Source organism: Nanorana parkeri, unplaced genomic scaffold, assembly GCF_000935625.1.
Source record: "Nanorana parkeri isolate BGI_ZX_2015 unplaced genomic scaffold, ASM93562v1 scaffold925, whole genome shotgun sequence".
NCBI lineage: Eukaryota > Metazoa > Chordata > Amphibia > Anura > Dicroglossidae > Nanorana > Nanorana parkeri.
In genome coordinates, this window is record NW_017307193.1 from 102,723 (window position 1) to 116,197 (window position 13,475).

General features: G+C 41.0%; 1 protein-coding gene across 1 annotated transcript in view; it reads right to left on the reverse strand.

Moving 5' to 3' along the window:
- The window catches only part of AGPAT4 (1-acylglycerol-3-phosphate O-acyltransferase 4), a 54,442-nt gene that overhangs the window by 1,266 nt on the left and 39,701 nt on the right, over positions 1-13,475 (reverse strand). Inside the window, exons 6-8 of the mRNA XM_018566214.1 lie at positions 9,614-9,716; positions 8,124-8,199; positions 5,334-5,532 (exon numbers count right to left, since the gene is read on the reverse strand). Coding sequence (XP_018421716.1) covers positions 5,334-5,532; positions 8,124-8,199; positions 9,614-9,716 — 378 coding nt within the window. The remainder of the gene's footprint in view (positions 1-5,333; positions 5,533-8,123; positions 8,200-9,613; positions 9,717-13,475) is intronic.

Genomic DNA, 13,475 nt, shown 5'->3' on the forward strand with positions numbered 1-13,475 from the left:
AAGGGTACTAAATTTAAATCTGTTCACGCTAGAAGTGAGAAGATTAAGAGGGGACATGATTTTGACATACAAAATGTTTGGTGGTGATGGCAACATCAGCAATAAACTTTTTACAGTAAACTCCATAAGAAAGACTAGAGGTCGCCACCTAAAATTGGTGGGGAAAAGATTCAACAACAAAGGGCATAGGGTCTTCTTTTTAGTTAGAACAGTTCAATTTTGGAACTCCCTTCCTGAAGCAGTGGTATCAGCAGAGAGAATGGAATCATTCAAAAAGCATTTAGATACCTTCCTCAGAGACCATAACATACAGGGGTACAGGTTCTCTTAAAAACTAGACCACACAGGAACTCATATGCACACACACACACACACACACACAGGTTGAACTTGATGGACCTGTGTCTTTATTCAACCTCAAATACTAAGTAACTATGTAACCACATCTATGACATTTATAACTATTAACAGTAGAGGTTACATGCTGTGAGATCTCTAACAGCAGAGGTTGCATGCTTTGAGATCCCTTCATTAGGGGCATGTCACACATTCTAACACTGGCCCTGGGATCAGAATCGGTAAGAGACCACTTACCAGTCTATGGAATCACTTCCTTGACAGCTGGGCCAGCAGGATGTCGGAAGTGATTTCACAGAGGTAGAGGGCTCTGCTAAGTGAGTCTGCCGCTGTCAATGTGCCATCTTTTATTGTGATTGGCTGTAAACAGCAGGTATTTCAATTTCCCCTTTGGCTTGTTATGCTGCAAATGTATATTTTTATCAGGGGCAGATACTATGACTGGAAAGGACTGTATTGCTCCTTCCAGTCCTGCCCTGTGTTCTTCCCTCTCATTTGTTGACAGCTGTATTCTGTGAAACCAGTAACACATGGCTGATGATAGAACAGGGGGGAAGGAGCATTAGGGCGAGGATGTAACTGTTCTATTATACAACCAGTTCATGGCAAATAATAAAAAACAAATTGTTCCTATATAAAATGATTGAGAGAGAATGATTACATCACTTCCTTAAGATGGTAGCAGCTTTTCATTATCTCCTAGTAATGCTGATGAAGAGACTTTACAAGATGGCATATGAATAATATGAAATATAGGTAATGCAAAAGGTAACACAGATCAGAAAGCATGCATGCACGCACGCACAATTGTAATTGCATTTTCAGAGTGTCTGCATTAATAAAAAGATAATTTATTTCTGCTTTATGAATAAAATGGCACACAGCAGCACTAAATAATGATTGCATTTCTAAATTATTATTTAGATCTAGGAGACTGAAAACAGTGCATTTAACGCTAGTATTCCATGGAATGTCGTGATTTCATTTAAAGCAGATTTTAAATCTAAAAAAAAAGCGGTGTATCTTTTTTTTTTTTTTGTGTGATTCTTGGTCTACCCCACCTGCTACCTCGATTCTTGCCTAGGTGAGAATAATGTATACTCTGCTCCTGATGCCTCCTGGGATATACATGCCACAAATTCCAGGAGGCCTTGGTGTCCATAACTTATCCTTTCATAACTTATGACTTGTCCATAACTTATCAGATCCAAAATGGGTCAGATAACGCCTTTTGGTTAAGGAGAAGTAAAAAGGTTGCAGTAAAATCCCTAAAGCCTTTCTGCTGTTGGAACAATGGCAATAATGCCTTGGCTCAAGAGATCTGCAAGATAAGCATTGAGGTCTGCTAGTCTGCATAAAACAACATGATATGGGGAGGGGGCAGGGAGTAAAATTCTAGCTTGTAGCACCTGGTAACCGCTGCTCTTACCAATGCACCCGAAATGCCTTCTAACCAGGAATGTGCAAAGGCCAATTGATGTCCCCTCACTTTGGAAAGTGGGGAAATCCCTTTACGATAAGAGGACTTGCCTAAAGATTTAAGAGATTTAGGGGACAAGGATTTGCGATTGAAGTGGGGCCCTGGGTTTAACCCCACTGGCATCCTTTACGAGGGTGTCCAAAGAGGCACCAAAAAGATATTCAACATCAAAACGCATGCATAGCAAGTGTTTTCTTCTCTTTTTTGCACTGCTGTTGCACAGACCAACATTTCGGCCAAAGAGTTCTCCATATATTCACTGATAGGAGACTCCTTCAGGAAATTAGATAAAACAATGTCAACTAATTTGTCTATGCAACAGTCATCAATCATAGATGCAACTTGGCCCATAAAATCAAGAATAGCTGCAGACAACTATTAAGGTATAGGAGGCCGCACCTGATGAAGCTAAAGAAGGAGGGTTATATTTACTCAAGCAGGGGACAATGATTCAGACTGTCTGTGTCAGGTCCTTGAGGAAGGACACTGTAGGCTTCCCTGGAACGGTTAGTGTATTGTGAGGAGGAGACACCCACCTCAGTGGGACTGCACCCATGGTACTAGGGATCTGACATGTTGCACTGCTTAACAGAGGAAACATAACGGAGAACATCAGGTAAACAACATTGGGTTCTAACCAGGGGCTTAACTAGAAATCACAGGGCCCCATAGCAAAATTTTATATGGGGACCTGTGATTGCAAGTTATGCCACTTGCAGAGCCCACCTGATATACCAAACAGCCCACCTGAGAGTGACCCTGCAGAGCCCACCATAGACTCTCTATAGTAGGCTCTGCAGGGTCTCAGATGGGCTGCACACCTCTTACCTGTCAGCAATGTCCGCCTCCGTGGTCGCCGGGCACCGCCTCCTCTTCCGTCCCCCGGCCCCACCTCCTCTTCTATCGACAGGCCCACCTCCTCTTACATCACTGGCCCCACCTGCTCTTAGGTCGCTGGCCAGTGATGTACGAGGAGGAGGGGTTGCTCTTAGGTGGGACCCCGCCTCCTCCTTCACTGCGAACGCTGGCCTCTTCTGACGTAGCTGCTGGCTGTCCTGACACAGCGCCGCAGCGGCTGTGAGGGGAAAAGCCGCTGCTGAGCTGTGTCAATGACAGCCAGCACTCTTACATGCCATAGCGACCCAGGCGGCCCACACGGCATCAGAGGGATGCCCTGGCCGGGCCCCCCTGTGCCCGGGCCCCATAGCGGCCGCCTGGGTCGCTATGGCAATTGTTACGCCACTGGTTCTAACAAACCAGCTGCTAAGAGCAGCATTACCAGAGCTGGCCAGGTAATGTTAGCAAGAACTAACCAAGGTGGAACAAAGTGTCTCTTGCAAACTGGAGCAATGGCTGCAAGTAGTTAACTCACGCTTTAAGTGCAGGAACAGAGCATAGAGTGCATGCATGCAACCCTCTAGTTAGTTAGCATTAGAACCCTTTCCTTGGAAACCAATGGAAAAAGGGGGTAATAATGGCGCTTAATGGTACCAAACCAAATGTAGTAGCTCCCGCACAGTGGGCTGAGCATTATAAGTCTACAGAGACTGTATTACACCAGAAGGTTGTGCCACAGCTCTGGACCTGAAAAGCTCTCTGCAGCTAACAAACACAGCACACAAAAGGTCTTAAAAGCACAAGCACAGTTTCAATGACCGAAGGTTACATTCCAGACAAACCCCACAATCTTTGGTCCAGCAGGGTGCAGGTATGGGTTATTGCTGAGGATATGCCAAAGCGGATAGCTGCATAAAGAGCCCAGCTCAGCAGCATGTAGATAGTTACATAGTATTTGAGGTTGAATAAAGACATAAGTCCATCAAGTGCAACCTATTGTGTGTGTGTGTGTATAGGTCCATGAGTGTCATTCTTAAGAGTACCTGTACCCTTGTACATTTCAGTCTCTCAGGAAGTCATCCAAAAGCCTCTTGAATGATTCCAGATTAATTGCGGAAATTACCGCTTGAGGCAGCGAGTTCCAGACCCTAACCGCGCGAACTGAGAAGAACCCCCTTCACCCCTTGTGTTTGAATTTTTTTTCTACCAGTTTTAGGTGGTGGCCTCTAGTCTTTGTTACGGAACTAATCTTAAAGAGTTTGTTGCTAATGTTGCTGTGACTATTGAACATTTTGTACATGAAAATCATGTCCCCCCTTAATCTCCTTACTTCCAAAGTAAACATGTTTAAATTTAGTAGCCTTGTCTCATAGTTCTGGTCCTCCATCCCCTTGATGAGTTTGGTTGCCCTCCGCTAGACTTTCTCCAGTTCAACGACATTCTTTCTGTGTACCGGTGCCCAAAACTGCACCGCATACTCCAGGTGGGGCCGAACCATTGATGTGTAAAGTGGCAAAATTATAGACCTATCCCTGCAAAACATTCCCTTCTTGATGCAGGACAGGATTCTACGAGCTTTGCTTACAGCAACCTGGCACTGTAATCTATTATTCAGTTTGTGGTCTACAATGACCCCCAAATCTTTCTCCATTTCCGACTTCCCTAGCGGCATACCCATAATTGTATAACCCATTTGCCTATTTTTGCTCCCAAAGTGCATAACTTTGCATTTATCGACATTAAACCTCATCTGCCACAAAGTTGCCCACTCCCCTATTTTATCCAGGTCCTCCTGCAATGTTACACTATCTTGGTCTGTTTCTATTAGTTTCTATCTTGGTCTGTTTCTCCCCCTTAGTTGGAGCAGTTAACATCAACGGATGGTCGCAGGATAGTGGAGCTCCGGCACAGCTGAAATCCTAGGGCTGAATCCTTAGCACAGAGGACTCCCATGATACTACCCATGTGTGCCCCTGACCCCAGCGACCATCGGAGAGAACGAAAATCTAAGAAAGGCCCTCGGAAACTTACTGAATTTTTCCGCTCGACGGGCTCACCGCGGACTCAAGATGGCGCCGGCTCGTCCAGCACCCTGTCCTCTCTGCAACTCTCCGACAGCCGTAACGAGCGGGAGCCGAAAGGAGGTGGGAGCCAGGTGACCGCCAACCCGGCAAAATCCACGCCCAGACTGGACTCTGGGGGAGCGCAGATACGGCCTGGGGAGGGGGACGAGCGGTCTGGCCCTACTGTGCATGTGTGTGAGGAGATGAATAGCACCATTGAGGATTGTCCCACTGCTGATCGCCCCCTGCTGGACACTACCCTAGGGGACGTGCTTGTGTCTCTTGGGTGCTCCCTGCATAGAGATGTGCTTTATCCATATACTGAGTAGAAAAAAGTGTTCAGCACTTCGGCCCTCTCCTTGTCATTTGTGACTAACCTGATGATGTCTTAAAGAAAAAATGACTAGTAAAAATTGTAAATATTCTCAGTAGAGAAAACATTTTCATCTTCTGAGGACACCAGCAAAAAACTGGGCAGGGGTAGGGCTTGTACTTGGCTGGTCAATAGCTTCGTTGCTGGTAATTTTTCAATTCCTCCTGAAGGCAACAGTATAACTCAGTTGATTCAGCATGTATTACAAGGTTTTTAACCTTACCTATTACCATAAGTAGCGCAAACATAGCCAGTGTGAGGTATGATCCACTGCTGATCATGTTAGCAAGAACTTTGCATAGAGGGTAAGACAGCAAAGATGCCCAGAACAACCAGTTCACAAGAGTCCATGGTCTACGTGCAGGCACAATAGCAGTTTCAGGATACACTCCAGTCTTGTAGTATTCTTCTTGAAAGGCATCCTAAAGAAAAAAAAAAAAAACTGAAAATCAAAATCACTTTACTGACAGACATCACAGGCATGTGATAATTAGTTGTTCTCACCACTTTTTTTCATATACAAAGTATCCTACCATAAATCAGAAGTTTTTTTAGCTGACCTTACTCCATACATTGTCAATTGTATCTAAAAGCTCATTCCCACTAGCCTATCCGCTAAACACAGAGCATTTAGTGTGGTTTTTTTCAACTTTATTGGTATTGTACAATGTGTACACTCCATTCAGGTTCCCAAACAGCATCACAGTGGACTGCGCTGCGATGAGTGGTATCTAGTGCGCTGTGGAAAAATGCAGCATATCTGCATTTCTCCGCAGTGCACTGCCCATCACATAAATGTTGTGGTGTGAACAGGGCACAATTGCTTCCTAGGTGCCTTAGTGGTGCATAAAAAGTCAACACTTTAATGTAAATGGGTCGCAATTCACACATACACACACAGGGCTTGAAAATTAACTTGTCCTTTCGTCTGTGACCAGAGGACGCTGGAGCCGGACGAGTAGCAGCTCACGTCAGTTTAACCGCTTCCCGGCCGGCCTTTGTAATTAAACGGCCAGCTGGTAGCTTCTTGGATGTGAGTGGGCGTTTTTAGACGTCTTAACTCGTCCTGCTTGTGCACGCCACTGAGTGGCGCGTGCGAACGGGGAAACTGCTTAAATTGTAAACAGCCAGTGATGGCGGTTTACCTACAACCAGTCCGGTGGCTGTAGAGCCACTGGATCGCTTGTATAATGCGTGTGGGTGTGCGGGCCCCCCCCCCTGCCAATCCCGTTGTGTCCGGTGAGGGCTGGGCACCCGCAGGGCGGCTCTGTCAGCGCAGCTCAGTGAGAGATCATCACATGATCTCCCTCTGATTTCCTCCTCATTCTCTGAATGCAGGAGTGATGTATATTACATCACTTCTGCATTCAGCTACCATTCTCCAGCTTCTATGTGGGTCCCTAGGTGACATTAGGGGTCCTAGAGACCCCTGATGTCTCCATAAAGGGGGCCTGTCTGTGTAAATTGGCTATCACATAGGGGGCTTCTTAGCCCCCTATGTGATAGCAATAAAGTAAAGTGGAAAAAAAACAAGTAAAGTCAAAGATAAAAAAAACAAAAAAAAAAACTTTTTTAAAGTCCCCTGCCCCCACAAACATGTGTCTTACGCCAAAATGGTGCTTACGCCCATTGCGCCACACGTTACATATCACCGCGAAAGTCAGAGTGAGGGTAATAATTTTAGGGCCATCAATCACTATTAACACTAAACTGATGAGCAATAAAAGCTTATAAAGCGTCGCCTATGGCCAATTTTCGTTATGGTATTTTTTTGCAATTTTTGCGGGCGCACGCAATTTGAAAGTTTAACATGTTTGGTGTCTATTTACCCAACGTGACCCTGTCTTTTATATTTTACCAAAAATATGGGTAAGAATACATGTTTTTTTAACATAATGTAGGGAAAACATTTTTGTTCCTCAAATTTACTGTACTTTTTTCATTATGTAGTAAAAAATAAGAACCCAAGTGGTGATTTAATACCACCAAAAAAAGCTCTATCTGTCCCCAAAAATTTTTAACAAATTGCAAGGCTATAGTCCGGTCATGCTGACTGGTGACATTTTTGACTGACTGGTGAGACTGTTTCAAGCCCTGCATGTAAATATGTATATGTATGTATATATATATATTAGAGGTGCATTGAAATGAAAATGTCAAAACTGAAATAAAAAAAATGGTCAGGCCGAAACTGACATTTTTTTTTATTTTCATTTTTCTTATATTTTATTTATTCATTTTTTATTAAATATTTTTTACTTTACTTTTAAGGGCTTCGGGGAAATATTAGGGGTCAACACAGACCCCTGATATTTCCCTTTTAAAATAGAAAAAGAGATTGAGAACACAGAGTCCTCAATCAATTTCTCTGCAGCCCCTGCTATAAATGAACAGGAAGCCTCTATACTGAGTGTTCCTGTTAATTCATAACATGAGGACATTGTGTGTTTACTATAACTACAATCATGAATGAACAGGAGGTGATGTAGATCACTCCCATTCAGTCATAATTGAGGCTATAGTAACCATACTATGTCCTCATGTTATGTACAAACACTCAGGCTGAGTGAGTGGTGCGGGGAGGAGAGCTCAGCCTGCTGTGACAGCGCGGACTGTCTCCGCCCACACACCACTATGCCGGACTGTGACAGGAGGCTGAGCGGTGTGGGGAGGAGAGACGCCGGCCGCTCACAGCGCTCTCCTCCCGCAGCGCTAGGCCGCCTGTGACACTTTCTCTCCTCCTGCTGGGACACAGAACAGCAACAAGCAAGGAGGAGAGAAATCAGGGATGCACCGATGTATCGGCAGAAAAATTGCACTTTCGGCATATAGCCAAAAGTGCCATTTTCAGCCGATATGTTTCGGCGGCCGATATATCGGTGCATCCCTAATATATATATTACACATACACACACACACGTACATACATACACACACATATATACACAGTGTTCATTTCTTCTCCGGCAATGTAGAGGTGACAGTGATGCAACTTTACTCAAGAGGGACATACTTTTTCTTGGTACAGCTTGTGGAGCCAACTGGCACATTCCTGTTCGTCTTCAGGGATTTCTTCTAAAGGAATTCGCCTGGAGGATTATTAAATGGAAATACAAAGTCCAATGAGAACAATTATAGATCTGAAATACTTTATATCAAACTATGTTAACTTTGCTTTGTGTTAGGTTTTAGGTCACATTAGCAAATTTTCCACCAAGCTTTAGCTTTCCACAGTTTGCTTGGTACCCGATGACATGAAAATAGTCTAAAATACCAAACAATAGGCAATGTTAAGGATTTTCCACAGGAAACCGGGCGCTGCATGGCCATCTTGCTAGAAAAAGGAACCTTAAAGAGGAACATTAACCAAGAATGGTGTTCACTAATCCCCTACTGGATTCCTAAAAGGAAAACAGGGAGAATACACCCCATAGAAGAACCAAGAAGTTAAGCTCACAGCCCTAGCTATTATAGTACACATCTCCAAAAATTGGAGTTTCTTTGTAAGGCCTCCATGGTTAGGCAGACCTCAACTCACTTTTAGGATCCCAGTTTAAAAAAATAAATAAAACCAGTGGATGACCAAACACACTGGTTTGGGTAAAAAAAATACCCAGAAGTCAGAAAAAACTCAGAAGTCAACAGCACTGCCAGTGTACCTATTTATAGATTAGGCAAAAAAAAAAAAAAATCACAAAACTAGTTTTAAGTTAAAAAATGAAAACAGATATGGAGCAAAAAAAATAAATAATAAACAGTGTTTTAGGTTACATGTATTATTATATTATTTATTCTGATGTTTTTTATATTATACTAGAAAAATCACAGAAATTCGGTGGTACAATAAAGTATATGCACCGCTGAAAGGACGTGACATATTTTGAGATACAGCATCATCATGCATGTGTAAAGCATATTTCTTTATAATTAATTTTATTAATTTTACACTATACAAAAAAAAGTAAATACAAAATATTTAACAGAATGAACCTAAACAACACAATATAAAATAAATAAATATATATACATATATATCAAACTGCAGTAGGCCAATGTCTATAACCGAGCCATATCACCCCTGTCAGACTTTGACCCAATGCAACTGATACAGAATGTAAACAATAGACATGAGTGTAGAAACATAAAAGCACAAACATGCTAAACATTCCATATAAGCAGCAAATGCTGACATCATAGCCTACTATTTATCCTAAAAAATGCCCCATGTAAAACCATAAAAAAGTCACATTTATAAAAATAAAAACACATTTCCATTGACTTTCTACTATATAATATATATAAATTAATTTTCAAAACCATATGTACAGAAGGGGGAAGAGAAGAAAGAAGAGGCAAAATGAATATTTGTGATGTTCACAAAAATTTGCATCTCATTGCAATTTCTGCTTTAAGCTGGTAAACAGTAAATCACGTCTGAATTTACTCCTTCGATCATTACATCCCTCACCACACCCCATCTATTCTATGCTGCAAAAATCTTACCTTACATAAAAGTCTGCATGGTACTTCGTCCCGTTTAATATGCCAAGTAGGGTAGGATTTTCATTATTTCTGAAGTTCAGTGTGGAATCATATACGGCAGCGGCTGTTTAAAAAAAAAAAAAATCAAAGATCACAGAGATTCACCCAAGACAGTGAAAAAGATCTGTTTAATGTTTATTTTAATTTATGTAGTTTTTTTTGTTTTGTTTTTTATTCATTGTGGCAGTCCTTCGTAAATCTAAATACAATCCCAGGAAAATGCAGAGACAACTACAATAGGTGAGCTCTTGGCATGGATGTCTCATACACCATAGTTTTGCTATAACACAAATCTCTTATGGCTGCTAATAAGTTAGTTTTCACACTGGTGACCATCGAAGCTAACCCCTATTTGCATATCTGAGCACCTGGTACTCAGGACACCCTAACAAGAATGTGAAGGTATCTGGGGCATCTGCATTACAAGCGGCAGTTTACTATATAATATGCGTAAATGCCTCATTTATGGCTATGGCAGTCTACCAATGTTCCAAATTGTAATGTTTTGAGTGGCGGTGCAGGGACTGGGGTCACAGCTGCAAACAGATCTTTGCCCCAGGGAAGGCACTAGCCAATTCCCAGGACCCTTTAGTGCTTTATTGTTCTGCATTACTATTACAACTTACAAGGTTCTGATGACTGCACAGTGACACTAAACAATAAAAATCTGCGCATCAACCTAAATTAAAGTGCAAGCAGCTGTGCAAATATCCAAAAGGATAAAATAATACTAGGGATGCACAGATACCAAGTACAGTACTTGATACAAGACTAGACTAGCGTAAAATGCAAATGTTAGGAGGCAGCTCTCATTTTTAAGGTGCATTGGGCTCCTGGGATTTGTGCATCCCTGTTTTAAAGTAGTACAAAAATAGGTTCAATACTGAGCAAACATCATAAACAGAATAAAATCCAAATGAATGGGTAACTTTACCCATAATCCCCACTCTATAAGTGGATAAAGTGCTTCAGTGCATCTTCAAAATATGTAAAATAGTACCCTTCAACAACTCCACCCTCATTGTGAAAAACACACTCACCAGATGCGCAGGATCCCTTAATAACAATAAGATTATATGTGCTGCATTAAAGTGAATCTTTCAGATGCAAGGAGAACACACAAATGGAGGTGGACACCAAACTTTGGGCGAGACACCGGTGATGTGGTATAAGTTTCAATAAACTATTCCAGCGGAATTCGGTGTGTGGCCAGCTTTTCTTCTGTTTGTGTGAATCTTTCAGATACTGAAGATACCCAGTAATGATGAAATCTATCCTTCCCAATACCGAAAACTATTTAAGAGGTTATGGCTACAGCAATCTCCCAGGGAATACGGACATCAATCCATCCTCATCACGCCTCATGAACCAAACACCGAGCAATAGCGAGAAGAGGATGCATACATTACATAAAGGGTATCCTTATTTAAAGAGAAATTCACGCAACACTTATAAGTGCTATAAGTGCTGTGTAATCTTGTAAAAGAGCTGCACCACCAGCTCCTTCCAGCTTCGGTGTGTGTCGCCGCTTCCCTCAATATGTGGCGATAAGAAGTACCTTTGGGGCAATCTTGGTGCCTGGTTCATGAGAAGTGATAAGGATGGATTGATGTGGCAATTTTCTGGGAGATTTCTCTAGCCATAACCTCCTAAATGGTAGGTATTTCAATAAATAGCCTTCATTTTAGAGAGTGTGGGTCCATTGAATCACAGGATTCTCGATCTTTGTAAAGCCACAGGCTGATCCAAACACAATGAGAAACCTATGTACAGTACATCCCCGATGTTCCACTAGGTGGCAGATACTTTACTGGTAGCCAATGACAAATATGAAGATTACTATTACTATATTGAACACTTATTTTAGTTTTGTGATAGCCACCTTTGCGCTACACTTACACTACAATGTTAAAACCAAAAATAAACCATTCTGTGCCCTACCAAAAATGCGTATTTAAAGCACACAATGTAGAATGCTTTTCTTAACGAGACATGTGCTTCTTTCCAGCCATTAGGACCATTGAAAAGACTTGAGGCAAAGCTGCAGCATGCACTTTAATCTGTTTTTGATAAATATACAATCGAGCTGGTACTTTTTATAGACAAACAAGCCAACTTCAATTGGCTTTTATGTGTGTTTCTGCTCTACCATTCAGTAAGTCTCAACTGATCGAAGGGAATCTCTCTTTTTTACCTTGAGGTGGATTCTGCTGGTGTTCAAGATTGTGTTTGTTTTATTTTTAAAATATCACTTAATATATACAATATTGGATAGGACATGATATACTGAGCTTACTAAATATACTTAATATCAAAAAGGTATTTATGGCCTACCTTGACATTAAAATGTTTTTCAATATTCTTTTAGCAATCTTTTGTTTTATTTATTGGAGTGATTTTGAATAAAACATGTTTTTGATACTCAGATGAGTTCAATGAACTCTGTAAAATGTGTGAGCGCCTCAGCACACTAAACCGCAGGAAAATCAGTCCATTAAAATGAGCTGCATGTGTATGGGACCTTTAACCCCTTCATGAGTGAGATTTTTTACAGTTTATGCTTGTAAATGACTGAGGCACATTTTACATTTTTGCTGTGTGTTTCCATGGCAGTAATATACTTTCTTACCAAGTGCACCCACACATATTATATATTGTTTTTTAGAGGTTTATTTATATCACGTGTGCCTAACGCTTCACTTAGTATGAATAACATATAAAAAGGAGGAAAAAAACGTAAAGAAAACACTTTCCCCACTTTTGATTCTTTTTCTTTAAAAAAACAAAAAATCGCACAGCTAAAAATGATGCATTAAAATAAATTAACTTATTTGTCCTTTATTTGGAAACACCACACATCCCTAGGATTTCAGAAATGTTTCTGTACTTTTCAGCCTAAAACTAAAAGCAACATTTTACTTTTTTTCTCTAAGAACTAATAATGGTTAGGTGGCCTACAATGTCACTGTCATTAAGTGTCACTAACTAACACCTAGGGACAGCAACATACTTTGAACAACGCTGTCATGAGGGGGTTAAATTTGAAAACAAATTAACCCCTTTGGGTAAAAAGCTCAGCTGCAGATTTTCATTGTAAGGGATAATTTTTTATAATTATTGTATAAAAATATATTTATATATTTTAAAATTTGTTAATTTTTTTTACACTTTTATTTTTTTACACTTTGCAATTTTTTTTGGTCTATTATGTTAAGCAGTCACTATGACTGCTTGTTAATTTAATTTTTAAAAACATTTTTTGGTTATTATTAGACTGCTCCAAACTTAGGAACAGCCTAACTGCTCCAAACTTAGGAACAGGATTAAATCTCATGAAAGACTTCTGATCGTCCTCAGACAATCAGAAGTCTGCTACATTTCAGCAAAAGAAATAGATTGTTTCATATTTTTGGCTGAAGAATGTATTGTAACAAAAGCCTATCAACATCAGGACTTGCCCGATGTCTATAGAGCTGTCAAAAGTGAAATAAAGCAGTGAGTCATGTTCAGCTTCCGCTATTTCACCTGTCAAATGCAGGAACGCGGTATTTGTAACAGCTTCGTTCTTTCATTGATGAAAGAACAAAGCTTTTACAAAAGCTTAAGGATTTAATTAATGGATGCCTCAATACAGAGGCATCCATTAATGAATGGTAACAGCTGATACTCAGCGGTTACCGGGATTTCAAAACCCTGAATAGCTGCTCAAGTACAGTGTTCGTGAGCGGTCATTTGGGCACTTCACGATAGAGACATACAGTGTATGTCTCCAGTCGTGAAGGGGTTAAGTTACCTATACACAGGCCATTCAACTAAATGGGCT